General features: G+C 46.2%; 1 protein-coding gene across 1 annotated transcript in view; it reads right to left on the minus strand.

Moving 5' to 3' along the window:
- Positions 1 to 26,863, minus strand: part of CACNA1B (calcium voltage-gated channel subunit alpha1 B) — a 502,784-nt gene that overhangs the window by 464,054 nt on the left and 11,867 nt on the right. The window contains exon 3 of the mRNA XM_065418603.1: positions 24,514 to 24,653. Within this exon, the coding sequence (XP_065274675.1) occupies positions 24,514 to 24,653 (140 nt within the window). The remainder of the gene's footprint in view (positions 1 to 24,513; positions 24,654 to 26,863) is intronic.

Consider the following 26,863-nt stretch of genomic DNA (forward strand, 5'->3'; position numbering starts at 1 on the left):
TACTACGGTAGCTTGGACGCACACCACCGAATTAATGGTGCCTAGTGTGGCCGAATACATTCGAATTTATAAAATCGGTTTCCTAAATTCGAATTATATAAATTCGGATTAATCCCGTAGTGTAGACATACCCAAAGAATCAGGGTCTCTGACTGGGGCTGTAACAGACTCATACTTTGAGTGCGGCAAAAAAAAAATTCAGCAAATAGTAAAATCCACCCCAAAAAATGCACTTTTCAGGGCAACAAAACTATTGGTGAATTTAGGTTGAATAATAGTTTTGGCCAGGGGGAGAACGGGGAAAAAAAATTGGTAAGCACCAAAACATTTTGTTGGATCTGATTGAAGTTTTTTTGGTGTCTCATTTCAGTGACAGCAACCAAAAAAAAAATTCAGTTTTGTTCAAAACGAGCTGATTTTCCCCCAGATTTTTCCAGTCAGCCACTGAACCGAAAGATCAATGATCCTTAGCTCTACTCAGATCCTCTGTGGAGCAGCACACAACTCACCAGTGGGTTACACGTGCCCATGCAGCTCTCCACACATGCTCCATCCATGTTCCATGTGTTCGGGCCTGATGGTCACACCAGATGCATTTATTTAGCTGTCAAGGGCTAAACTAAACTACCCAAGTATGGGGGGGTTGGCAGGGTGCAGCAAAGGGAGGCAGTGGCTGTTCCTCACAATGGAAAAAGGAAGCACCCTCCAGTCACAGTTTCATGGAACGGCACCCCTTCTGTGGGCCACCAAGGGCACCCACCTTAGGCTTGTAGCTCCTGGCTGTCACCTCTCTTGGGCAGAAACCTGCATCTCACTCGGGATTTTAAGACTGCAGAGCTCCCTGCCTTACACTGGGACATCCCCAGCAAGCCAGACTGCCCCAAAGGCCTGCACTTTGCCTTTTCTCCAAAGGCTATGACCAGTGTATCGCCCACAGTTAGAAGTTACCAAACAGCTCCTTCTAAGCAAGCACATTTATTCTTAAGGTAGGGGCATTAAAGAGACAACATCTTAGAATATAAAGGAATCTACGTACATGCTAAAAAGCTGATCAGAGGTCACTCTCAACTCCAACCTGGCACTCTGGAGGTTTCTGTCCTTCAAACCCCGCAACTGGGTTTCACCGTGGTTACAGATTCATGTGTCTTAGATCCAGAACCAAGGCTGGACAGATCAGCCCCACACACGGGCCTTTGATCTTGGGCTGCTGTAACAGGTAATCAGCAGAAAAGGCCCTCTCCTCAGGACATAGCTACAAAAGGCTGGGGTTTTGTTTAACTGCAGGTGTGGAATTTGCATTAGCCACTCCCCAGGGTTTCCCCAGGAAATCCACTTAACAGTTATTGTCCCGAGATGTCCATATTTATCCAGCACAATTCAATATGGTCTTTGAACGCCTTTACACTTCAAAAGTCTCACACCTGTCACATCTCCCCCTAGGAAACTCCCGGCCCACCTTAATACAATAAGGTCTTCCAAGGACATTGCAGGAAATTGCCATGTCTGCCAGACCTCCCTCCATCATACAGGAGCAGAATCAGAACTTCACTCACCTACCGAGTGCTGCAGTAGGAGAAGCCTCAGGAATATTTTGGTGCTTTTTAAAAAGCTGCATTTGTGCAGCTACCGCAAATGATTTTTTATTTAGAGGCTTCAGTTGGGTGGCTTCTTTTCTTCGGTTTCAAAGGGCTCTCGCCTAAGAGGCTCTAATGATCTTGGAATTACAGTACCAACACAAGGGAGAAAATGAACGGCCATGGTCAGGCGGAGGAAGTACCAGGCTCCTGGCCTTTATCAACAAAATTCCTCTCCAAGCATCCCATCCTCTCAGTCCACATGAGGAGAGTTAATTCCAACCAGTGTCTTTCCCACTGGGGAACTTTGCTTTCTGGTTCAATTCATTTTTACTGATGTGTCCTCGGCACCCCTCAGACCTCTGGAGGTCTCGGTCTGTCTCTCTTTTACAGACACACACACATACAAAGACACACACGTTTTTCTGTTCAAAACACAAGTTCTAAAGGTTCTGCCGCTTAACTCCACTTGCTTAGGCACAGCTTAGCCGCCACCTGGTTGTGTTCCCTGCAAGTTACGCTGCCTGGGAATGCGGAGGCCTGGCCTTGAATCGCACCTGACAGAAAAGAAAAGCCTGGAGATTTCAATCTAATCTACCCTGAGCACTGCTTAATCATCAGACTGCACATGAGACAAAGCAGTTGGCATTGCTGGGGAAAGCCAGCCCTGCCTGGAAAAACCTCACCCGCCTTCCTGGATTTCAGGTGTGAAACATTAAGGGCAATAAGCCATTAAAGGCAGCCCTTGTACTTGATATGGAAGACGACAACTCCACTGAAAGGCACTAGATCAGCCAATTTCTAGATGTCCCCCTGCCTCGAAGCATCACAACGGATGTGTACCTAATAGGCATCTTTTTCAGCGGCACCTCCGCAGGCCCAGTGGTAAGGGCAGGGGACTGGAAGCCAACAGGTTCCATTGGGTGATCTGGGAGCCACTTCACTCCTGCCTGCTGTAGGGAGAGTTCCCTCCAGTCCTAGCAGGGGCGGTGCAACTAGAGAAACCAGACTTCTCAAGAGAAAAACTGGGACTCTGTTGTGGCAAGGAGGGGTGGAAGAGGAGTAGATGGCCAATCTTTCCCTCTACTCTCCCCCCGCCCTCCCCCCCCAAACAATGCCTCAGCGTCTATGAGGGGCTCTTAAAATGGCGGTGGAAGGATTCTAGTGGAAACAGAAAGTGAGAACTTGTCTTTTTTTATCCTAGTCGAAACACTGTCTCTGTCCCTCCTCTCCCCATTCAAACACCCGGTCATGACTAATCTAGACAGCCTTCTCCCTTCCATCCCCTGCCTGGATCGGTCTGTCCCTACAGTAAACAGGCAGAAGTGTGTTACTCCTCAGTCGCTCCATCACACAGAGAGATGGGCACTCTGAATACAATGGGCAAACGTTTCCCTAACCACCACCATTGCAGCCCCAGTCCCTTGTCTCTGCCACCCCATGCATGACTTAAGCCCTGTTGCCCTGGCACTCCCCAAACCCCTGGGTAAACACAGAGGATGCCAGTCACTGTCAGCACACGAGCTCCCTGGGAAGGCATCCACCTTCTCCTCCCTGTCGGTACAGCATTGAGCCCACTTCAGAGCTCAGTTAATCATGATGCATGAGGGCACCAGACTCTTCAGTTCCCTGCATGACTCAAAACCCTGACTGATCAGCCTCACCTCGCCGCCCTCACATTCTCCCTTTTTTCTCATGCAAGGAGCCCTGTGTACACCACGGTTCCAGAGACATGAAACCCAGCCCGCCCTGCCGAATTGGGCTCCAGAATCTAAGCTTCAACACTTTCACATTATGTTTCTACCCCCCAAATTGTAAAGATAACCTTAAAAAACACTGAAACAGATGCAGCATTCTCTTCCTCAGTCTGCACACAGCTCCAAGAAGTGCCAATTGCCCTAATCATCTCAATCACGCTGTTAACCCTGAAACCTAATGACGACCTAATTCCACTAGAGAAAACATCCTATTCATGCGTATCTCACAATCCCAAGATAATTTCCACGCCTGGCCAGCTACTGTCCACTCACCTGCCAAAATGTCCAGCTTCCCCTTCCACTGTCTATGTGACAGAGTGCGAAGTATGAAAGCGTGAGTCAGCACTCTGTTCACAGCAGCCCCAATGAGGCAAAGCAAACTGGAGCAGAGTAAGCCGAGCTGTGCCTAATTTGTGGGTGGGGCAGGGCAGAAAGGCTAATTAAGCCATTAGCCAGAGCCCACAAATAGGCACAGGAAGGAAGTAAAAAAAAAAGGGGGAAGCAGGCAGTAAGAGGGAGAGAGAGATTGCTCTCCCCTGCTTGTTAAAGATGCTATGTATGCTGTGAAGGTGGTGGGACTCCTTTATAAATAAACTGCACAAGGGGTTGGACCAGCACAAGGGTCTCTGCGTAGTTTGTAGACCGAGACGGAAGCAGGACTGAGGTGGCCTTGTTACAGTCTATGATGAGGTTATGCATTGCCGGTGCAAACATCCGTGGTCCACTGGACAGCATAAAACAAACTGAATTTAGAATAAAACCACCCCTGAGGTTTCTAGGCCCGTCGTATTAGCCATTTCCATAGGTCACTTAGCTTGAAGCCCCCACTTGCTAATTGAAATGAAACTGCTGACAAGAGTTTCCAATCCGCTACAGCGCCCAGTGGGCATTGCTCCTGATTATAGGCCACAGACTATCCAGGGCTTTGCCGATGAGAACATCACTTAGCTGCAAGCCAGTCATAGAATATTAGGGTTGGAAGGGACCTCAGGAGATCATCAAGTCCAATGCCCTGCTCAAAGCAGGGCCAACACCAACAAAATCACCCCAGCCAGGGCTTTGTCAAGCCAAGCCTTAAAAACCTCTAAGGATGGAGATTCCACCACTTCCCTAGGTAACCCATTCCAGTGCTTCACCACCCTCCTAGTGAAATAGTGTTTCCTAATATCTAACCTAGACCTCCCCCACTGCAACTTGAGGCTATTGCTCCTTGTTCTGTCATCAGCCACCACTGAGAACAGCCGAGCTCCATCCTCTTTGGAACCCCCCTTCTGGTAGTTGAAGGCTGCTATCAAATCCCCCCTCACTCTTCTCTTCTGCAGACTAAATAAGCCCAGTTCCCTCAGCCTCTCCTCATAAGTCGTGTGCCCCAGCCCCCTAATCATTTTCATTGCCCTCCGCTGGACTCTCTCCAATTTGTCCACATCCTTTATGTAGTGGGGGGACCAAAACTGGACACAATACTCCAGGTGTGGCCTCACCAGTGCCGAATAGAAGGGAATAATCACTTCCCTCAATCTGCTGGCAATGCTCCTACTAATACAGCCCAATATGCCGTTGGCCTTCTTGGCAACAAGGGCACACTGCTGACTCATATCCAGCTTCTCATCCCCTCTGCTGGGGGTCACTACAACTTGCAGGCTTTGAGTAGCGTGGGCCAGAATCTGGGCTCTTGTTAGCAAGCTTTGCTTCCACTCCACGGTCAGTGCAGGGGGTGGACATGCACCTCATGAAAGGCCCCCATCTCCTGGTATCCGCCCTGGGGACGCTGCAAGGACACATGCTTCAGTAACTACATTACTTCCCTTCACTGAATAGATGCCTTAAAAATCAATTGTTACCTTAGATCTTTAGGTTACAGGAGTGAATTTAAATAATATTTCACCCGCTCGTAAGCGTCTCTGAGATACGCATCCTCTGAACAGCAAATCAAGGCACAACGGGGAATTGAACGTGAGTTTCCTGTGGTCCGGGCTACCCACCAGACAATTCTTCCTCCATCCATTACATGCACGTAAGATTACAGCAGAGGTGGAAATATACAGCATACGCCATACCAGACCAGACCACAGGGTTACTGAATCCGGTAGCCTGATTCCAACAACAACTAGCACCGCATGTCTTTGAGGAACTGAACTCAGACATCACAGTGATAAGCACCTCAGAAATACCTAGGAGGCAGGCCGATAGGAAGGCAAAGAAGGCGACTTCAGTGCGACTACACAGGGTAGTAAGTATTTGCTCTGGAGTAAATTTGCAAGCTCAGGCTCCAGGCTGCAAGCTTAATAGGGATGTTGTCTTCTTTCCTGTCTGCCAAGGGCTGAGCACACCACTTGTGGTACAATGTAAATAATTAATAAAGGAGAGAAGAAGATTCCCTCCTGACCCCAAAAGTGATGGGCTTATGGCCTGGAGCATGAAATTTACAGCTTGCCCTTGAGCCGCTATGTTGCCTTCTGCAGAGCTGACATGAGCCAAAACTTTGTCAGTAAAATGCACAGCTCTGAGCGGGAAGATCGCTATAAGGAGCAAATATCTGCAATACCAAGGGGCCAATATTGCAAAGTCACTTTTCTGGCCATAACCACATTTTAGAAAATCTCCAACTGAGCCCCATTAATGTAATTGATTTTTAATGGCATTCTCAAAGAGATTAGGTTAACATATTAACAGGGATATAAGACATTGAAATTAAGCCTCACCCAGCCTTCCTCCCCATAACAACAACAAGGGTCTCAGAGGAGCCAGGAGGTTAGAACAATTATTACAAACAGGAACACGGAGCTGCTGTGGCCGGGGGCAGTGGAGGAAGAAGAGGAGGGTCTGGATAAAGCAGTCAAACGTGTGCCTGCGTATCATCAGCTTCAAATGCTCCCCGGTGGGCTTCAACATCTTTAAAAAAAAGATTTTTAAACATTTATTTGGGACATTTATGTGCCCTTAAAAATAACCATAGCTAGCTCTGATCAGTACATCTCAAAGCACTTAAAGAAAGTCAGTATCATTATCCTCATTTTACACATGGGGAAACTGAGGCACAGAGCGGTGATGTGCCCTATCTACCATCACCCAGCAGGCCAGAGTCAGGTATAGCACCCAGGTCTCTTAAGGCCCAGCCCAGTGCTCTACCCACTAGGCCACACTATGGGTGCCTACATTGCAGCTGGCAGTGTTCTTTCCAGCTCGGGTAGACAGACATGGGCTGGCCCTGCTTGAGCTAGCATGCTAAAAATAGCAGCGTAGCCAGCGGGAGCATGGGCTGGCCACCTGAGTACGTACCCAGGGAGTCCAGGTAGGTTTGTACTGTCCTGCATCTCTCGTTGTGAATACACAGCATTACCTGCCTCGACAGTCTTTTTTCAATGTAGTCCAGTTAAAGCAGGGAAATCGGATCATACTCAGCTTCTTTCATCCCTTTCGCCTCTTGGGCTAATCCAAGGTTACCCTAATTTTATATCAGTTATCATTAGCATTAACTTTGTAACCGGGGGGAGGGGAAAGGGGAGATAAATGCCTTTTCCCCCCCCCCATAATGGACTTAATAGATCAAGGAGTGGTTTTATCTATCCTACAATTGGCAGCCAAGTTTAGTATTCCCAAATCCTCTTACATTGTACGTATCCAATTTAAAACACTTTATCCATTACTACACGAAAGGGATTTTAGACAGTGTGAAGAGCACAGGATTCACCCCACCCAACTTTTTAGCTATGCATCCCGGGGAAAATTCCTCATCTCGGGACTTTATAAAATCTTCAGCACCAAAATCTCTCTGTCTGGGAAGTGGTTAAATGAAGTTTAACACCAGGAAAGGAAAACTGGAAAAATGTGTTTGTTTCTATTAAATCTTTTTCAATGTCAGATTAGGGATAATCACTACACATTAGTAAATAGGATAAAAATGTCACCTGCTAAAATGTTTCAGAAATGGTATTTTGGGTCCTGATTCAGTAAAGCACTAGGCCACATGCTTAACTTTGAGCACACACTTAAGTCCCTTTGAAAATCAATGGGCTTTAAACACATGCTTTGCTGAACTGGGGCCTTGAACGCTAATGTGATCTCTGTGAAGACACAGGATTTATATCCACTGCATTTGGACATGCATAGGCTTTAGGTGCTGTTGATCAGCTACATGTACTTATTAGCCAAGTCTTAGGACTGTGAAATTGTTCCTTCTCTGGAATTTTGCCTGCCGAATACCAGAAACAGGATTACCCACATATCTAGGGAATGCGCATGGCCAGCATCTGCTGTTATACAGTTAGGTTTACAGGCAGCCAGAGCCTCAGGTGATCGTACCCCCTGCTGCAGTCCCAGCCATGCTAGAAAAGCATCAGGCCTCCTTCAGGATTTATCCCCCCTGCCAGATTCCCAGTGGCAGAGTGCTGCTATCCCATCAAGAGGCATGGAGAGAGCTATGAAATGGAGCAGAAGGGAGCTAGCGGCCCAGTATATGCACCTCCTTACCTCTCTAGAGCATCCCTTCGTGACTGGATGCAGCACTGCAGGGGACTTTGCCTCTTGCACTCCCTCTGGGGCCACTTCCTCAGCCGCAGGGGTCCGTCCCAGGTGGTCTCATCTCTGGACTGCCTCACTGGGGCTTTGGTGGCTCCGCCCCCTGGCCAAGCCACACAATTGTTGAATCCCCTTCCGGGGTTCAGCTCTAAGCAAAAAGGCCCTTTGCCCTTCCTGGGCTTGACTCTAGACAAAGGGTCTTTCGCCTCCCCAGGGCTCAACTTCAACTCCTCCCCCAGGCTTTTCCCTGCTGGGAGTCCACGTACCACTGAAACTAGCTTTCCATCCCTCATGGGCTTCCATCTTATTCCCTGGTCCTCATGGGCCCTTGCTCAGGACTCCTCTCCCTTTAGGGTTGCCAACTGTCCAATCACACAAACCACCCCGCCCCCTGCTCCACCCCTTCCCCAAGCCCCCCCCTCCGAGGCCCTGCCCCACTCACTCCATCCCCCCTCCCTCCGTCGCTCCCTCTCCCCCACCTTCACTCACTTTCACCAGGGGGATGCAGTGTAGGAGGGGGCACGGGCTCTGGGCTGGGGGGTTCAGAGTGTGGGAGGGGCTCCAGGCTCAGCCTGGAGCAGGGGGTTGGGGTGCAGAAAAGGGGCAGGGTGCAAGTTCTGGGAGAGGGTTCAGGTCTGGGGCAAGGGATTGTGGTGTAGGAGGGGGTGTAGGTCCCGGGAGCGAATGTGCATGCAGCTCAGGGCTGGGTTACAGGCTCTGGCCAGGTGGCGCTTACCTTGGGCGGCTCCTAGGCGGCGGTGCAGCAGGGCTAAGGCGGGCTCCCTGCCTGCCCTGGCCCCGCACCGCTCCTGGAAGTGGCCAACACATCCCTGCGGCCCCTGTGGGGGGCAGGGGTCTCCACGCGCTGCCCGCACTCCAAGCACCGACTCTGCAGCACCCGCTGCAGGGGTGGAGCCTGCCTTAGCCCAGCTGCACCACCAAACTTTTAGCCGCCTAAAAATCTCCCGGTTTGGCTTCAGTTGCCTCCGGGAGATTGAGTCCGATTCCGGGAGACTCCCGACGAAACCAGGAGGAATTGGCAACCCTGTCTCCCCTCTAGGGTCTTACCACAGGAGCTAACCCTGTTAATGCAGCTCTGCTTTCTGCCCACAGCCCATCCCAACTACTGGTCCTTCTCTCCAGGCCTGCCCAGGAACAGGAACCTTTCCTCATCTCCTCTTTCCTGGGTCTCCCCCTTTCTACCTGAGCTCCCTCTGCTCCTTATACAGCCTTGCTCCTCCTCCTCTGGCCAGGAGGCAATCACCCCCCAGGTGAGGAGCATAACTAATTAGGTTCTCTCCCTTGCCTTACAGGTGGTGGGGATTAAGTCCAACACTCTCCTCTGGGAAGAGAAGGAACTAGAAGCTGCATTATTCTTCTCCAGGCATGGGAAGTTTGTATTTAACAGCTATGTTTTCATTTCAACCTAACACAACACAGCAACAAGAGCCTGCCGCAAGCTGCGGCCAGCCGCTGTCCGTTCCGAACCCTGCCTTCCCATCGTGGAGGATGGCTTTGGTGTAGCAAGAAGAGGGGGTGTGGCCGCAGAGACCAACAACAGCTATTCTGCACAGAAGCCATTTCTATATTATTGGAAAAACAGCCCCATGTTTATCATTACAATTCATTTTAATGACACACGATTTTAGAGCCAAAATCTGCTCTCCAATATCCGCACCGATACATATTGTTTAAGGCCTGAAGGGACCGTTACGATCACCTCGTCTGACCTCCTGCATCACACAGGCCAGAGAATCCACCCAGTAATTTCTGCACAAAGCCCATCATTTCCTTCAGCTGCAGCATGTCTTTTAGCACCATAGCCAGTCTTGATCTAAAGATGTCAAGTATTGGAGCCTGCATCTCACTGCAACTCACACTGATGACTTTCCTCGTGTACCTGCTGGCAACATTTGGCCTTTCATATGTATAAATAAGTTTATTAGGAGTTGCTGTACGAGACCAGACCAGTGCTCCAGTATCATAGCTGCTACTGGCCACTGTCAGAGCCGTTTCAGAGGAAGGGTAAAGACACCCCATAGAGAACAGTTATGGAGTAACTACCCTAGTTTTTTCCTAACCCCCGTCATTAACAACCCTGAAGCAGGAGAGATTATATCCTTTCTAAAAAAAAAAAAAAAAAAAAAAAAAAAAAAAAAAAAAAAAGGTTCCTCTCTAACATAACTGTGGATGTTTTCTTGGTTCATGTAAGTGTCCAGTCCTTTTTTGGATCCATGTGGGCCCCAGTTATTTCTTGAGGCAATGAGTTCCACAGGTTAATTCTGCATCACATAAGTTTACACTGCAAATGAGCAAGTGTCTTTGCACATTCCCTATTCTTGCATTATGAAAGGAGAAGTTGGAACACACAATTTACCTTCTGTATGAATCCTTATTTTCTATACCTCCACCATGTCCCATGCTAAATGGGCCCGGTCTTTTCAGTCTCTCTTCATATGGAAGTTTCTCTGGCCCTCTCATTTGCATTGCCTACCTCCTAAACCCACAGTTTAAGGGTGCTTGGTTCTGGAATTTTGGTTTCGGCCCAGCAATAATAGCATGCTCAGAGCCTTTCCCAGGCCACTTTGATCAGCAATGGGTTTTTAATCAGAACCTCCTTCCTGCCCCAACACTAGCCAGCTATTGAAACCAAGGTGGCCTAACTAGACTGGCAGGGTAAGTGTATCCACTTAAAATCAACAGGTGTCTTCAATATTCCTCCATAGAAATACCAGAGCAAATTAGATCCTTCCATTCAATTATTGAAAGCCAACAGGCGGTGCATTGCCTGACTGGCTGGTTGCAAGAGAATGGAGAGAAAGCCTTCTGTTCATTGCCTGCTACGGATTTAGATAATGCTGAAACACCAGGGAGGAAGGAGATTTTTTTAAAATAAGGGATTAAACCAGCCAGCTCATTTGCAGGAATCACAAAGGGCTTTTCAAATATCCCAGCTCTTTATATGCCTGACATGTCACCTGGGGGGAACAGGAGCTATTTCGGCTTGGGCTCGGCTAGGATTCCTTTTGATCCATTGTTTTCACACTGCAGAAGTGGAGTTTCCAAGACTTCACATTTGGCCCAGCCCAGAATTAGCTTAAGGGAACCTTGCGCTGCCCCATTCATTCTACTGTCCACTATATTAAAGACACTTTGCCTTTATGCAGTGGCCTTTCTACCGGAGATCTCAAACATCAAGGGGGGAAAAAAAAAAAAAAAAATCACACCTTCCCGTGTAAGCAGACAGACACAGGAGGGCCAGAGTTAATACCACCAAGCCCTTATATGACACTTTTCATCCGGAGCTCTCAAAAGGAGGCCAGTGTCATCATTCCCATTTTATAAATGGGGAAACTGAGGCACAGAGAGGCGACGTGTCTTGCCCAAGGTCAGTCAGCATGCCAGTGGCAGAGTCAGGAATAGAACCAAGGTCTCCTGAGTCCCAATCCAGTGTGCTGTCTAATAGATTGCACTAACAATGTTGCCATGACATTGCAGATTAACAGCTTAATCATCTGAGAGCCAGGAGAATATTTCCTTGCTCTTGGGATATGTACGTGATGGCCCAACGGCACTCTACCACTCCCCTGTCTTCCAGAAGCCCTGGGCTGCTTGGCCCAGCCTGGATCAACCCCCCTTACCACTCTCATGTTGCAGTTATTGACACTTTGGAATGAATGAAGTGGAAGTCACTTTTCCCCACATCCTGATCCTCCTTGGCACATCACAGAACCACAGGGTCAGAAGAGGCCACGAGGGTCATCTAGTCTAACCCCCTGCCAAGCTGCAGGATTTGTTGTCTAACCATCCAAGACAGGTGGCTCCAGCCTCTTTTTGAAAACCTCCAGTGAAGGAGCTTCCACGACTTCCCGAGGCAGTTTGTTCCATTGTTCTACTGTTCTCACAGTTAGGAAGTTTTTCCTGAGATTTAATCTAGATCTGCTGTGGTGTAGTGTGAACCCACTGCCGCTTGTCCTGCCCGCTGTGGCAAGAGAGAACAACTTTTCTCCATCTTTTTTATGGCAGCCCTTCAAGTATTTGAAGACCGCTATCATGTCTCCCCTTAATCTCCTCTTTTCCAAAGTAAACATATCCAGTTCCTTCAGCCTTTGTTTATATGATTTACATTCCATCCCTTTGATCATCTTTGTCACTCGCCTCCGGATCCTTTCCAGTTTCTCCACATCCTTTCTATACAGCGGTGACCAAAATTGGACACCATCCTCCAGCGGAGGCCTAACCAGCACCAAGTAGAGCAGTACTGTCACCTCCCGTAACTTGCATGCTATGCCTCTGTTAATTTGCTTTTTTTGCAACAGCATCGTATTGCTGATTCATGTTGAGGTCGTGATCCACCACAACTCCCAGATCTCCCTTCAGAAAACCTTAAGGAACTCAATGTTCCCAAAGCACCAAAAACCCTTTAGGATCAGCCCTGGTCCTAAATATTAACACCCCCATGTTCTCAAAAGTGGCCTCTAATTCTAAAGCTGCCTGGCTTTAGATACCTGGGAGGCTGATTTTCTGAGGGGCTGCTTATCCACAGCTCCCACCCCCTTCAACGGGAGCTGTAGGTGCATTCTCAGCTCCTCTAGTGGTCAGGTCCTTAGATGCCTAAAGCTGGATATTCTGAAACTGAGGCACCCAAAATCAGAGGTTGCTTTTGAAAACTTAGGCCTAAGTGACTTGGTCATGGCCAAAGAGTGTGTCAGTGTCTGAAGAGAACCCAGGAGTCCTCAGTCCCACACTTCAGTGCTAATCATTAGACAACACCCTGTAGTAATTTTTACTCTAGAGCAGTGTTTCCCAAACTTGGGACGCCACTTATGCAGGGAAAGCCCCTGGTGGGCCAGGCTGGTTTGTTTTCCTGCCGCGTCCGCAGGTTCGGCCGATCGTGGCTCCCACTGGCCGTGGTTCGCTGCTCCAGGCCAATGGGAGCTGCAGGAAGCGGCGCGGGCCAAGGGACGTACTGACCGCCGCTTCCAGCAGCCCCCATTGGCCTGGAGCAGTGAACCACGGCCAGCGGGAGCCGCAATCGGCCGAACCTGCAGACACGGCAGGTACACAAACCAGCCCGGCCCGCCAGAGGCTTTCCCTACACAAGCGGTATCCCAAGTTTGGGAAACACTGCTCTGGAGCATTGAAGATCATGCAAGTTAGCATGTTTTAGAGCTGCCCTTTTATTCTTCTTTGCTCTCTGAATCACTAACACTGCTTACACAGCAATACTAGTAGATTCATTCATGGATTCAGACATCCCAAGGCCTGAAGGGACCGTTGTGATTCGCTAGTCCAACCTCCCGTGTAACACAGGCCAGAGAACTTCCCAAAAATAATTCTTGCAGCAGATCTTTTAGAAAAACATCCAGTCTTGATTTAAAAGTTGTCAGTGATGGAGAATCCACCATGACACTTGGTAAATTGTTCTAATGGTTTGTTGCCCTCGATGTTAAAAATTGATGCTTTATTTCCAGTCTGAATTTGTCTAGCTTCAACTTTGAGCCAATGGGACATGTTATGCCTTTTTCTGCTAGCCTGAAGAGTGAATTATCAAATATTTGTTCCCCATGTAGGTACTTATAAACAGTAATCAAACCCCTTAACCTCCCCTTTATTATGCTAAGTTGATTGAGCTCCTTGTGTCTATCACTCTGAGGCTTGTTTTCTAATTCTATAATCATTCTCATGGCTCTTCTCTGAACCCTCTCCAAATTTATCAACATCCTTCTAGAATTATGGAAACCAGAAGTGGACTCAGTATTCCAGCAACAGTTATGCCAGTGCCCAGTACAGAGGTGAAATAAACTCTCTAATCTTACTCCACATTCCCCTGTTTATGCATCAAAGGATTACATTAGCCTTATGGTCATGCTGGAAACTCATGTTGATTATCCACCACAACCCCCAAATCTTTTTCCCCAGAATAGAGTCCCTCATCCAATAAGTATGGCCTACATTCTTTGTTCCTAGATGTATATATTTACATTTAGCCATATTAACACACATACATTTGCTTGGGCCCAGTTTAACAAGTGATTAAGATGGCTCTGTATTAGTGACCTGTCCTCGTTTCATTATTTATCACTTCTACAATTTTTGTGTCATCTGCAAACTTCAGCGATCATTTTACGTTTTCTTCCAGGCCACTAATAAAAATGCTAAATAGTATATGGCCAAGAACTAGTGCCTGCAGGACCCCACTAGAAACACACCCATTCGATGATGATTCCCCATTTACAATTACATGTTGAGACCTATCAGTTAGCCCGCATTTAATATGTGCCATGTTAATTTGATAACTTTCTAGTTTTTAATCAAAATGTCATGTGATACCAAGTCAAAGTCTAATATATTACATCGACATTATTACCTTTATCAACCAAACTTGTGATCGCATCAACAAAAAGTATCCAGTTAGTTTGATAGGATCTATTTTCCATAAATCCATCTTGATTAGTATTACTGTACAGTACTCTCCTTTAATTCTTTATTAATCAAGTCCCATATCAAACTTTTCATTATCTAGCCCAGGCTCGATATCAGACTAACTGGACTGTAATTACCTGCATTATCCCATTTACCCTTTTTAAATATTGGCACCACATTAGCTTAGTTCCAGTTGTCTGGAACTTCTCCGGTGTTCCAAGACTTATTGAAAATCAACATTAATGGTCCGGTGAGCTCCTCAGTGAGCTCTTTTAAAACTCTTGGATGCAAGTTATCCAGACCTGTTTATTTAAAAGCATCTAACTTTAGTAGCTGCTGTTTTACACTCTGCTGAGATACCAGTGGAACGGAAAGCATGTTATCATACGATAGGACATCCTTTGCTTTTTTCCTCAGATACAGAACAGAAATATTTCGTGAACACTTCTGCCTTTTCTGCATATTTATTGCTGATAATTCTAATGGACCAATACTGTCGTCAGGATTCTTTTTGTCCCTAATATACTTAAACTCCTTCTTATTGTCCTTAACTCTGCTGGCCGAGCCGCCCAGGCTCTCCTCCCCCCTTGCCCCAATCCCTCACCGGGAGATGGCAACAGGAGTCTCAGCTGTCAGCCCCCCTCCCTCCCCCGCATGCCCTGGGGGCTGACAGCCTGAGCTGTGAGCCCAGCAGGGGGGTCAATTTCACAGCAGGGAGCCTACCAGCAGTGAAACTGACATTTTTGTCAGGTTCACGGCTGCTATTATTTCACATTTGGTCTTCGGCTCTGGCTGTCTGTCAGCCCCAGAGCCAGGGGGCTCCAGCTATGAGCCCTTTGCGGCTGTCAGCGCCCTACACTCTGGCTCTCAGTGCCCCACAATGCCCCTCTTCGGTCAGTGCAAGTGCTCCTGGTGAGGACACACACTACCAGCAGAAAGAGGGGCATGTGGACACCAACAGCCGACTGAATTACTGCTGTGGCTGTAGGTCGACCTAATTTAAGTTGACCTAATTTTGTAGTGTAGACAAGCCCTAAGTTACCATTACTTTTACATTTGGTGATCAGCTCCTCTTTATCTGTAAAGACGAGGCCTAATATTGGATGCAACACTCCGAGTTAGTTACCTATGTAGCACATTCTGCCCCAGAGAGTAGCAACTGTCAGCTGACCAGATTCTCCCACCAGGGCAGGCAACAGCTCCCTTGCCTCCCTAGGGGACAGATACCTGCATCACCCAGCATTTATGGAACCATCACAGCTTAGGGACAGACCACAGCAAACCTCCCCACCACACCGAGCCCCCATTGTCTTGACATTCTTTGGCTAATGGACTCGGTAGAGATGACGTTCTGTTGTTACCAGCCTCCCTTTTAATGCCATGACATGTGTAACACTGCTGCCTAGATTAATGATCCCGGCCTGCGTTACCAGCTCCAATAACGACCCTATTGCAATGGGGGAACATGCCTTCCGTTCAATTGCTTGTGGATTATTTCCCTCCCCCCCTCCCCCCACTTCTGCAGGCAGCCCACTGCAGGGTCTGTGGGCGAAGGAGGAGGAAGCTCTCCAGTAATGTCACAGCAATAATCACGGGGGATTGTGTTTCTTTTTTGCTACCAGAAAAAGCTGCAGAGAAGTTGTTAACAGGCACAAAACATGGAAATCGGCAGGAGATGGAAATCTGAAAAATGCTGCTGTCATGTTTCCTCACTCTCTTTGGAGAAAAGTCATTTGTCACAGACCTCCTCCTTCTTGCTCGTGGTTGCATAAGGACCATTATTTATCTACTCACAGCCCAGGTAGTCAGCTCCTCTAGTATTTGCTGCTAGTAAAACAAAACAAAAGCACCTTAAATTCATTAGCTAATTCCCTTCAGAGACTTTCACCTGAAACTCACACCTTGCCGCAATACGGGGAAGGAGAAGGAGCGAGCAGAAACTCCAGGCTTGGAACGTCTGACAAAAGAAAGGCTTAAAAACTTCTTGTGTCATGACATGGATGAGTTCAAACTAAAGCCCCAAATATGCATGGCCAGAGCCCTGCACCCGCATGGCACCCCACTGCCTTCAATGGAGCCGCACAGATTAGACTGCAGGATTGATGCCTAGGATGTCCCAGGCAGAGGTGAAAGGAAGCCGGTACGGTACGGTACGGGGTACCAGCAAGAGCCAGTGCACCGTGCTGGACTGGACCAGCTTCCGCGGCAGTGGTTTAAAGGGCCCAGGGCTCCAGCCGCTGCGGGGAGCCCCGGGCCCTTTAAAGCGCCGCCGGAGCTCCGGCAGCCGGGCTCGGGCGGGGATTTAAAGGGCCCAGAGCTCCGCGGCGGCCGGAGCCCTGGGCCCTTTAATTCGCCCCTGAGTCCCGGGGCTCCCAGCCGCCTCTGCAGCTGGTAGCTCCGGGATGATTTAAAGGCCCTGGGGCTCCCAGCCACAGCCGGAGCCCCAGGGCCTTTCAATCTTGAAAGGCCCCGCCTCTTCCGGTTGAGGTCACGCCCCTTCCGGCTGAGGCCACGCCCCCACTCAAGACTCCGGCGTACCGGTAAGTCCTTTAAGTTACTTTCACCCCTGGTCCCAGGTCAGGCATGTTCTGTGTTCCCCAAGAAGCGCTTTGGAGTTCACGTTTCCTTCCCCTTCTCAAGGCAGACAGATCCACAACTGGTGTAAATTGGTGTCACGCCACTGAAGTCAATGGAGCTATTCTACGGCTCTGTCTACACCTGGAGCTGGGGAGGGCGTGAGTCCCAGCTTGCGTAGACATGCTAGTGCTGGCTCTTGTTGAGTTCGTGCGCTAAAAATAGCAGCGTAGCCCAGCAGCACGGGCAGCCGCCGCATAGGCTAAGTACGTACCCACGGGTCTGGGTGGATGTGCATGTGGGGACTAGACCGTGCTGCCGCTCACCACTGCCCATGCTGCTGTGGCCAGACCACTATTGTGAGTGTGCACACTCAATGAGAATCTCTATGAACTAGGAATCACAGCACCAGCTCCAAGTGTAGATGTAGCCTACGTGCACCCAGCACAGCGGGGCCACGACCTGGTTGGCTCGTAGGCACTACCGTAATATACATGTTAAGCCCTACACCAGTTTGCACCAGCAGAGGTCCTGGCCTGGCCCACAAGGTCTGGAGACTAAAGGAAACTTGGTCACCCAGCACAGAGTCTCTCTGTGGCTTTATTCCTAAGCCTTGCTGCGCACAGGGCTTAGGAAAGGCTCACCTTGACTCACAATGCAGCCATATGGTACAACCCACCTCTCCGGCTGCCTTCGCGAGTCCCTAACAAAATCCCAGATTCCACACAAGAACGTCTGTGCAGAGCAGGGGGCAGGAAAGATGGAGAGACATCAGTATGATTTGCATTATGGTAGTGGCCAAGAGATGCCGGCAGAGACTTGGTCATTGCGCTGGGCACTGGCTGCTCCTAGGAACTTCCAATCAAAATACGCAAGACAGAGAAAGGGTGGGAGGGGAAATCGAAGCACAGAGCTGTGATGTAATTGGCCCAGCTGGGATCGGAACACAGGTGGCCTGACTCCTAGTCTAATGCCCTTCTCACTGAACCACACCGCCTCTCAAGTCTTCTTGGATTCACGTCAATAAACTTGGAAGGGGCTCAGATACCATGGGCACAAGCCAAGCCCCTTAAAGCTAGCTCCTGAGGGGGGAGTTCTGCCTCCACAGAGGCCCTTCTCGCCAATTACCAAGCAGCTGGTTCTTGGTGGGTTCTCTGATTGATTTATTATTGGGGCCTATGGTCTCTCGCCCTGCTTCACTATTCCCTTCCAGACACCAGGGAGAGATCTCAGCAGGGAGTTAACGTCGCATTCGCTGGAATGCACCTAGACCCTCTTCACCCGGTCACATTTCTTATCTGATTTCATTTCGCAAGGTACCACTAGCTCTTCTGCACCAGCAAGTCACCATCCATCATGAAAGCACAAAAGAAATTGAAAAGAGGGATCAAATCGACTAATTCTATATAGGCTTTGCTCTTAGTGTGACTCATGCACAACATGAATAGCAATCAGCCATAGCCCATCGCCACCCATACAATCCAGTGATACAAAGAGGCTTACTTCTTTCCTTCAACAAATTACCAAGATTAAAGCCTGTTCCTGTGAAAGTATCCATTTCCACTGATGCTTGTGCTCAGCTTTGCCTTCTGCTGAAGATATGGAAAGGGTTAAATACATACAAAGCACAGACAAACCTACATTTCCCCTCTTCTGGTCCCTTTGCCCCTAAAGCACTTCAGGTATGAGGTTCATTAGACAAATCCAGGGAGCATATTTTCAAAAGCAGCCTCTGACGTTGCACCAACAGTTTCTTTCAATCTACTTCTTTGTGCACACACAAACGCCGATTGCCTGGGCAACTGCATTCAGACACGCAAGTCCAAGCTTTTCGCATGCATAAAGACACAGGCATGAAAACTGTAGGCACACTTATAAGAGCCAGGTTGATGCCCCATTAAAGGCGTGACACCATGAGCTCCATGCCATGGGAATAATCTACAAAAATACACCCTAAATTATAGTAGGACTCTAGGAAAATGTGGGTAAAAGACATTAAATATGTAAAAGTCTCCTATGTGAATGATCTTTTTCATACCTATCTCCATTGCTATGTATATTACATACCAAAACTAGATGAATAAAAACATTAAGGTTGAAAAGTCAAGCACTCATAATTTAGAAAGCATCAGACTTAACATTGCCTGTGCTACTTTAATTTGCCCCATCCTGTATGCATGCATTCGGGTCGTCTTTAGTTACATGACCACATCCTATTCTTTCTGCAGGACAGACCCTGTTCTGGGATTCAATCAAGGTTGTGTAGTGAAAAAGGCTGTTGTCTGTAGGACCCTGGCCTCATTTGCTGCAGAAGTTGGAAGGTGTGTCGTGAATGAGGCAGAGAACTGCAGGAAGAGAAAAGATGATTTAATGCCTGAGGCAGGTGAATGCTACCTTGGAGAACTGGATTCTATCCCTGCTTCTGCCACAGAATTCCTATATGATGCTAGGCAAGTTATTTAAACCAAACTTTTCACAAGCGGTCACTAATTGTGTGTTCCTCATTTTCTAGGTGCTTAACCTATTAACAGGAATTGAGCATCTAAAATCTAGCAGGCAGTTTTGAAAATCCCAACCTACACGTTTGCATCGAGAAATTCACTTTTCATTCTTTTACCAACCGCTTTGCAAGTACTCTTCACCCCCATGTCAAACAAACATTCGCGAAACCAGGTCAAGGTATTTCCCTCTCTGTCTGCATGATCAGAGCTCCAGACACTGCTGTGCATTTCCCTTTTGATAATTCATGTACCTTCCTCCTCAGAGGCGTAGCGAGCGCCCTCCGTACCCTCCGACCAGAGGGGGCCCCGCAAGGAAGGGGGCCCCTAAAAGTGGCAAAATAAATACCGCATTCCAGTTTCTGCATTGTAAGGGGCCCCGCCCGGACATATGTTCAGAGGGGGCCACCATTCGGAGGGGGACACGTTCTTTGTTGCTACGGCCCTGTTCCTCCTAATAACTGTCAGACTTGGTAACTCTTAAGAGAATTGGGTTTTGGACCCTATATCAAGCTAGGAAGCTTTGTATTTAGCCTCCTCTTGCTTTCTGCTGCTTATTTGATACTTGCTGCTTGCCCTGCACTTAGACAAAGAAAGTAAAGTGTTCTGGGACTTGATACCACTGAGGTAACTAGCCAGGTCCACATCGAGGACAATCAGGCCGTTACTATGTGCAGAAAGAATTACCTTCCCAACTACTGTTGGGTTTACTAGTGCCACTAGAGCGATGCTTCCTTGGAAGCAGAGACTGAAACAGCTCCGCCAGAACATACCGCCCGACATTTGTCAGTCTGTCTTCCCACACTGTGTGAGAGTACCGCTCCTTCTGCTGCATGGAACGCTCAGGCAGACACAATCAAGTTTCCCTCCATTGGCTATAGACTATTATGCAAAATTGCTCTGCTGACATTTTACAGTGAATGCAACAATGTTTCCCTTTAGTACTTGCCGCTTAAGGTGGGAGAAAGCTCTGAGGCTAGCGCACAAATGTGACTGTATGGCAGGCTACAGCTAGTTCTTCATTGCAAGGAACAGCAACAGGTTCACACGGCATGTTCCTTCTATAGAGTAGAGGGAGTTTACCATGTCTGCCTCATTAAGGACCTGTTTCAGAGGGGAATTGCCATTACAGGGCACACTGCAGGTGTACAGGTTGATCTAAGAGTGTGCAGGGCCTATTCTCTGGTGCTAGTCCACTTGCTCAGGTGCGTTTTGTTTTGGGTTTTTTGTTAACAGTTACTACTGGAAAGAAATGTCACTGGAGTTAAAACACACCAATAAAAATATGCAAGTCAAATAACAGCAGCTATTAAATACTTGTGGCTCCTTCTAATATAGCAACAGACATCACAACAATGCAACTTCCCTTGGTACTTGTCTGCAACCGGAGGAGTTTCAAACAAACAAACAAAAAAATCCAGGGGAAAGAAAAATTTTCTGAAGAGCAGAAATCTATTTGTTTCCCTTGCCTTTATTAACAGCAGATCGGCAGGCTTTCCTGAAAGTAAATGAGAAAGAGACACCACAGCACTTTTGCGGTAAGACACTGACTGAGTGCTTTCTGGAATGATAAAACAAGCCATTTTAGGCCACAATCTATTAGCCTCCAGTTTAGTTCAATAGGATATTGATCCTGGCTGCAGATACCAGAAATGTGATTTATTTTCTAATTAACAAGTTCTAATGTCTAATTTTGACAGACAAAATGTCTATCATTGCTGGCAGCCACAACATCATCATCATCAAAAATGTTCCAGGATTTGGGCTCTGGTGTGGGGGAGAAGAGGCTGAGAAAGGGGTACGGCAGTTTGCAGAATATCTGTTGAGACAGGTGATCGGCTCATGTTCAAATTCACACAAAGGACGGGTTTGATAAAAGCACAGCACAAACTAGCCCTCTCTCCCTATGGAAACAGCTAATGAGAGCAAATCTGCTTTTTGCTTTTCTGGGTTTAAGCTGAAAATGAGATCAGGTTTTCCGGTGTTCATCATTTATCTTTACAAAGAATACAGGATTAACAGAGGCGCTGTGTGTGTGTGTGTGTGTGTGTGTGTGTGTGTGTGTGTGTGTGTGTGTGTGTGTGTGTGTGTGTGTGTGTGTGTGTGTGTGTGTGTGTGTGTGTGTAATTTTCTGTACCACATCATATGTTTTCACAATCTCACAAACCTGAGAAATCAAAATCCATATATATTTAAAATTCATTTGAAGGTGAGCTTTGTTCTGTGCTTGCACTCTGAACGGAGACTACCTTTTTATCTTTGCAATGAGAGGGGTTTGGAATGACCTAGGGGTTGTCTGGTTTGACAGTTGTGCACTTTCCATATAAGAGAAATTAATCCATCTCACAAAGTATCAGTACGTATGGGTAAGAAGAAAATAACTTGGCAACGATAGAGTTTGCCATATTAGTGTAGCAAGAGTAATACTGTAGCACGCATTCTATAAATATGTGAAATGCTGCATCAGCTGCAGATTTACTACTGTAGGTCATTTTTATTATTTTCTGTATTACACACACACACACACACACCCCACACCACACCATAAGCATTTTTAAATAAACTGATCTGCTATCACCTTTCATAGAAAAGAAATTCAAGCTGAATTCGTGTCACCAACGAGCAAAATCTTCCCTGAAGAAATAATCAGGTTTGTTATTGGTAAACATTCTTCCTCAGTGACCTTTCTTTAAAGTCCTCCTGCGGGGATGTCATAATGATCTCTCTCTCTAACAAACTGGCTTTGCTTAAAGCTTCTTATGTATATGGGTTATTGGAGAAAAAATGAGTGGGTAAATAAAGATATCTGAGCTAGCCAACAATGCCCAAACAACCATAAATTCTTGCCTTTTAGTCTAGAAAATGTGTAGCAAGAAGGGTAAACTAAGAACCACCTGTTAATCTAGGAAATTGACCAGAGTACAAGAGTCTTCACAGAAAAATTAATTTAATATCCTGTGTGATGTTGCAGATCTTTCAACACCACTTCTGTCCCATAGGTTCCTTCTTTTCATTACTGGTCTTTCAAACTCAGGCCCCAGTTCAGGAAGGTATGGACACTACATACCTAACTTTGAACACATGAGCAATCCCATTGATTTCAATGCTTGAAGTTAAGCATGCACGTAAGTACCGTGCCAAAGAATCAGGGCCATAAGTTGTAATATTTACAGGTGATGTGAATTTCTTCAATGGAGATGGCTGCTATACTTGATTTCACTCAGTTTACACTAAGTCTTCCCTGCACTGCTTGCCTGCTGGGAAGTCCATGTACAAGACAACTTCAATACAACCCAGCTAGTGCCACCACTGGAAACCAGAAGCCTTGACATTAACAGGATTGAACTTCAAAGGATTATACATGTTTGCAGATGACAACAGGATTCCTTATTACAGCTGTCTAATCAAACTGGTAATCCACAATTATATTCAGAGATCAAACAGCTCTGCAAGTACTTGCAATAGAAATTATAGCAATAAAATGCCCGTGTCGTGCCTACAGCATTACACATTCATTTATGATTCCATAGGCATGGCACGCGCCAGCAGTATTCCACACCCTGGAGCTAAATCCTGAGCAACTCGGTCACAATCAGGAAGCATTTAACACGGTGTGTTCTGATTTTGTGTTCAGGTCTTTAAAAAAAGGTAAATCAAAAAACCGGCCCGTATAATCCGAAATATGGCCCCTATTCAGAAAAGCATCTAGATTCAAGAAAGCCCTTGTACTCTTAACTTTAAGCACATGCATAAGTACTTTTGGAGTCAATCAGACTTACGCATATGCTTAAATGCTTTGTGGAATAAGGGTGAAATTAAACATGTGCTTAAGGGCTTTCCAGAATTGAGAGCTGTTTCTCCTTTCTTTACAAGGGTACAATGAGAAATAGGATGTGAAACATCCTATCATCATCAATGACTGTAGCAACTGCATTAATTCAGGTTTCATCCTGGTCCCCGCTAACAAATTCCTAGAATATGAGCCTGATTCTCCTTTTGGGCTCCAGTGAAGATACTCTTGATTTAGGAGAATCAAAGCGTACACATTTATTTTCTTCTTAATGCATAAAAAATTCCCTTCAACATCTTGACAGTCACATCACATGGTACATTGAACAACAAATAGAACTAGTCAGAATGCATCTAATGATTTTATATATGCATGCACTTTCCTAACAGCACTCCATTCCACATCACATGCCAGGATACGGACATCAGAGAATGTATATTCCCCATGAGAATATACTCACGGTGCCAGAGAGAGGTATGTAAAACAAGTAGATATTAACACTAATGGGCTGATTCCGCAGTCTTCCATAGGCAAAACTCCCACTGAAATCAATCAATCAGGTGTTTGCCTGTATAAAGACTGTATGATCAGATCCTCAATTAGGTCTTCAAAACCTTAACATCTATTTTGGACTTTAAGGGTACAGTTCATAAATCACTATGGATTCACAAGAACTCTTTAAACAAAGTTACTTTTCTAATCTCTCACTGGCTAAACACACTATGGCAAAGTACATAACTGTAAACTGTTATAACCTACAGCATAGGAACAACGCATGTTCAGCATAGGTGCAACATACCAAGCCCAACAGACGTTTTCCAGCTAGACATGTGCATTACACAATTCAGGAAGCGCAAACAGAATTTTTAACTGTAGAGCTTTTGAGAACGCTCAGCCTCTTTCTATTATTCCTTTTAAAGCCACTTTTTTGTAATGGGTCAGCTTCATCTGTGGTGAAACTCCATGAAGTATGATGGAGTTGCAGCTGTTTCAACAAAGACAAAACTTTCACCCATCACCTTTGTCAGTGTTTCCTTTTGAAATCATTCCACCATTTCAGAGGAGGGTTTATTGAAACTAGAGTTTGAGTGCCTATTGGTAATTAGAACCTGGAAAAATGGGTATCTCAGAGCATCTGGGCAAGTTATGACAGTATGGATTTTAACAAGTCTTCAAAACTTCTTTTTAGTTCAGTTCAAACAATACTTCAAAAACCAGCTCATTCAGCACAACAGCTATTATTTAAAGACCGTACGTCCAGCAATGCACAGCTTTACTACAGTACACATTTCAAATTCTTCACGGATCCAAAGTTAAAAAACAATATGAAACAAAGCAGTCTTAGCAAACTTGAAGCAATGGTAACAGTCACCTACCCTGTGAGGACAACGACAAAATCCATCACGTTCCAGCCGTTTCGGAGATAAGAGCCTTTGTGAAAAACAAACCCCAGAGCGATGATTTTTATACCAGCTTCAAAACAAAATATTCCAATAAAGTACGGCTCAGTATCATCCTGAAAGGAAGGGGAAAAAAATAGAGATGTCAAAGAGAGAGAGACATTTCTGTGTTTGCCTCAACTTCTGTACAACTAAAAATGTTGTGTTCAAGTTTCTTAAGTGGAAACCCATATATATTTATGTTACCAGACCTAAGGACATAGTAGTAAAAAAAAAATAATAATAATAAAATAATTAAAAACTGTTCCATGAATTTTTTTTACATTCAAAAATAAATTGTGATTCAACATGTTTGCGAGTCTCATTTTCTTTTGCCGTGAATATCTGAGCATTCAAGCTTCAGACGCCCAAGTAGTCATGAAAAGGGAATTTTAAGATCAAATATTCACCAAGCACAAAATTTCAAATTTGAGGTTTAATTGTACACTGCAAAGTTCTTCCCATGTTGGTGACTTACAAGCACCATACAGTCGGGGACCAGAAACAAAAGCACCTGACACATAGACAATCAGACCAGCATGGACTGCAAATATTGGGAACATATTATTTGCAAATGATCTGCAAACTGAAAATTAGTTGATGGGGAAATAAGTTGAATCGTGGAATAATTTGAGAATGTTATGACCTGATTGTGGACAATTCATTTTAATAAATGTAAGGCAAAATTCAACCAAGATTACTCTTTGTGAATGAATTGTTTAGCTTCATTTGATTTATAAATGCCTTCCCACTTCTTGTAATACTGCGTACAGATGTGGTCTCCTCATCTCAACAAAGATTTACTGGCACTAGAAAAGGTTCAGAGAAGGGCAACTAAAATGATTAGGGGTTTGGAACAGGTCCCATATGAGGAGAGATTAAAGAGGCTAGGACTCTTCAGCTTGGAAAAGAGGAGACTAAGGGGGGATATGATAGAGGTATATAAAATCATGAGTGATGTGGAGAAAGTGGATAAGGAAAAGTTATTTACTTGTTCCCATAATATAAGAACTAGTGGCCACCAAATGAAATTAATGGGCAGCAGGTTTAAAACAAATACAAGGAAGTTCTTCTTCACACAGCGCACAGTCAACTTGTGGAACTCCTTGCCTGAGAAGGTTATGAAGGCTAGGACTATAACAGCATTTAAAAGAGAACTGGATAAATTCATGGTGGTTAAGTCCATTAATGGCTATTAGCCAGGATGAGTAAGGAATGGTGTCCCTAGCCTCTGTTTGTCAGAGGGTGGAGATGGATGCCAGGAGAGAGATCACTTGTTCATTACCTGTTAGGTTCACTCCCTCTGGGGCACCTGGCATTGACCACTGACGGTAGACAGGATACTGGGCTAGATGGTCCTTTGGTCTGACCCAGTACGGCCGTTCTTATGGTCTTATAATGATCCACCCCTCCCCCATCCTCCTCCAAAATCATTTCTTCTGTCAATTCTTCTTTCAGTAACTTTCTCCTCCATGGTGTCTCCACAGCTTCCTTTATCTGAATTGTTGCCCTATATTTATTTTTGTTTAACTTTGTGAAACAAGCTTAACTTTGTGATTAGCTTGATCATAATTCAGGCAAAATTCCCATTCACTTCCCTTGGAGTTTTGCCCAATTAAGGACAATGGGACTGGGTTTTTAGGCCCCCCAACCCTGCAATGAGCTTTTCTGGGCTCACATGGAGTTCACTGAACAATCAGAACTTTATTCTGTCAGCTCATTGGGAGTAGGGGCCATATTTTGTTCAGCACCACAGACATTTGTGGCATTGTCATATTAGGTTATTTAAAGTAAAAATTAAGTATCAGAAAATTCTCTTCGGTGCCAAAGAGGAATGGCTGTGGCTGGCATTAACGTCTAAGCTGGAGATAAAGGCAAAGACATTAGGTACAATTTTCAAAAGCACCTAAGGATATGTCTATACTGCCAACAAAATCCCCCACAGAAGCTGGTCTCAGAGCCGGAGTCTACAGATTCGGGATCCTACTACGGCACTAAAAACAGCCGTATAGACCTTCCTGCTCAGGCTGAAGAGCGGGCTGTGAAGCCTGGCAAGGAGGTTGGTCTCAGAGAAAAGCTGCAGCCCAAGTGGGAACATCTACATTGATATTTTTAGCCCTGTAGCATGACCCCCCATCTGTAGACCTGGGCTCTGAAACTTGCTGCTGGAAGGTTGTTTTTTCCAATGTACACGCCTTAAGTGACTTAGCAGCCTATGTCCGGTTTTCAAAAAGGACAGATATTTGGGAGCCTAAGACCCATTGATTCTGAGTGGACTGTAGGCTCA

Source organism: Emys orbicularis, chromosome 18 (assembly GCF_028017835.1).
Source record: "Emys orbicularis isolate rEmyOrb1 chromosome 18, rEmyOrb1.hap1, whole genome shotgun sequence".
Lineage (NCBI taxonomy): Eukaryota > Metazoa > Chordata > Testudines > Emydidae > Emys > Emys orbicularis.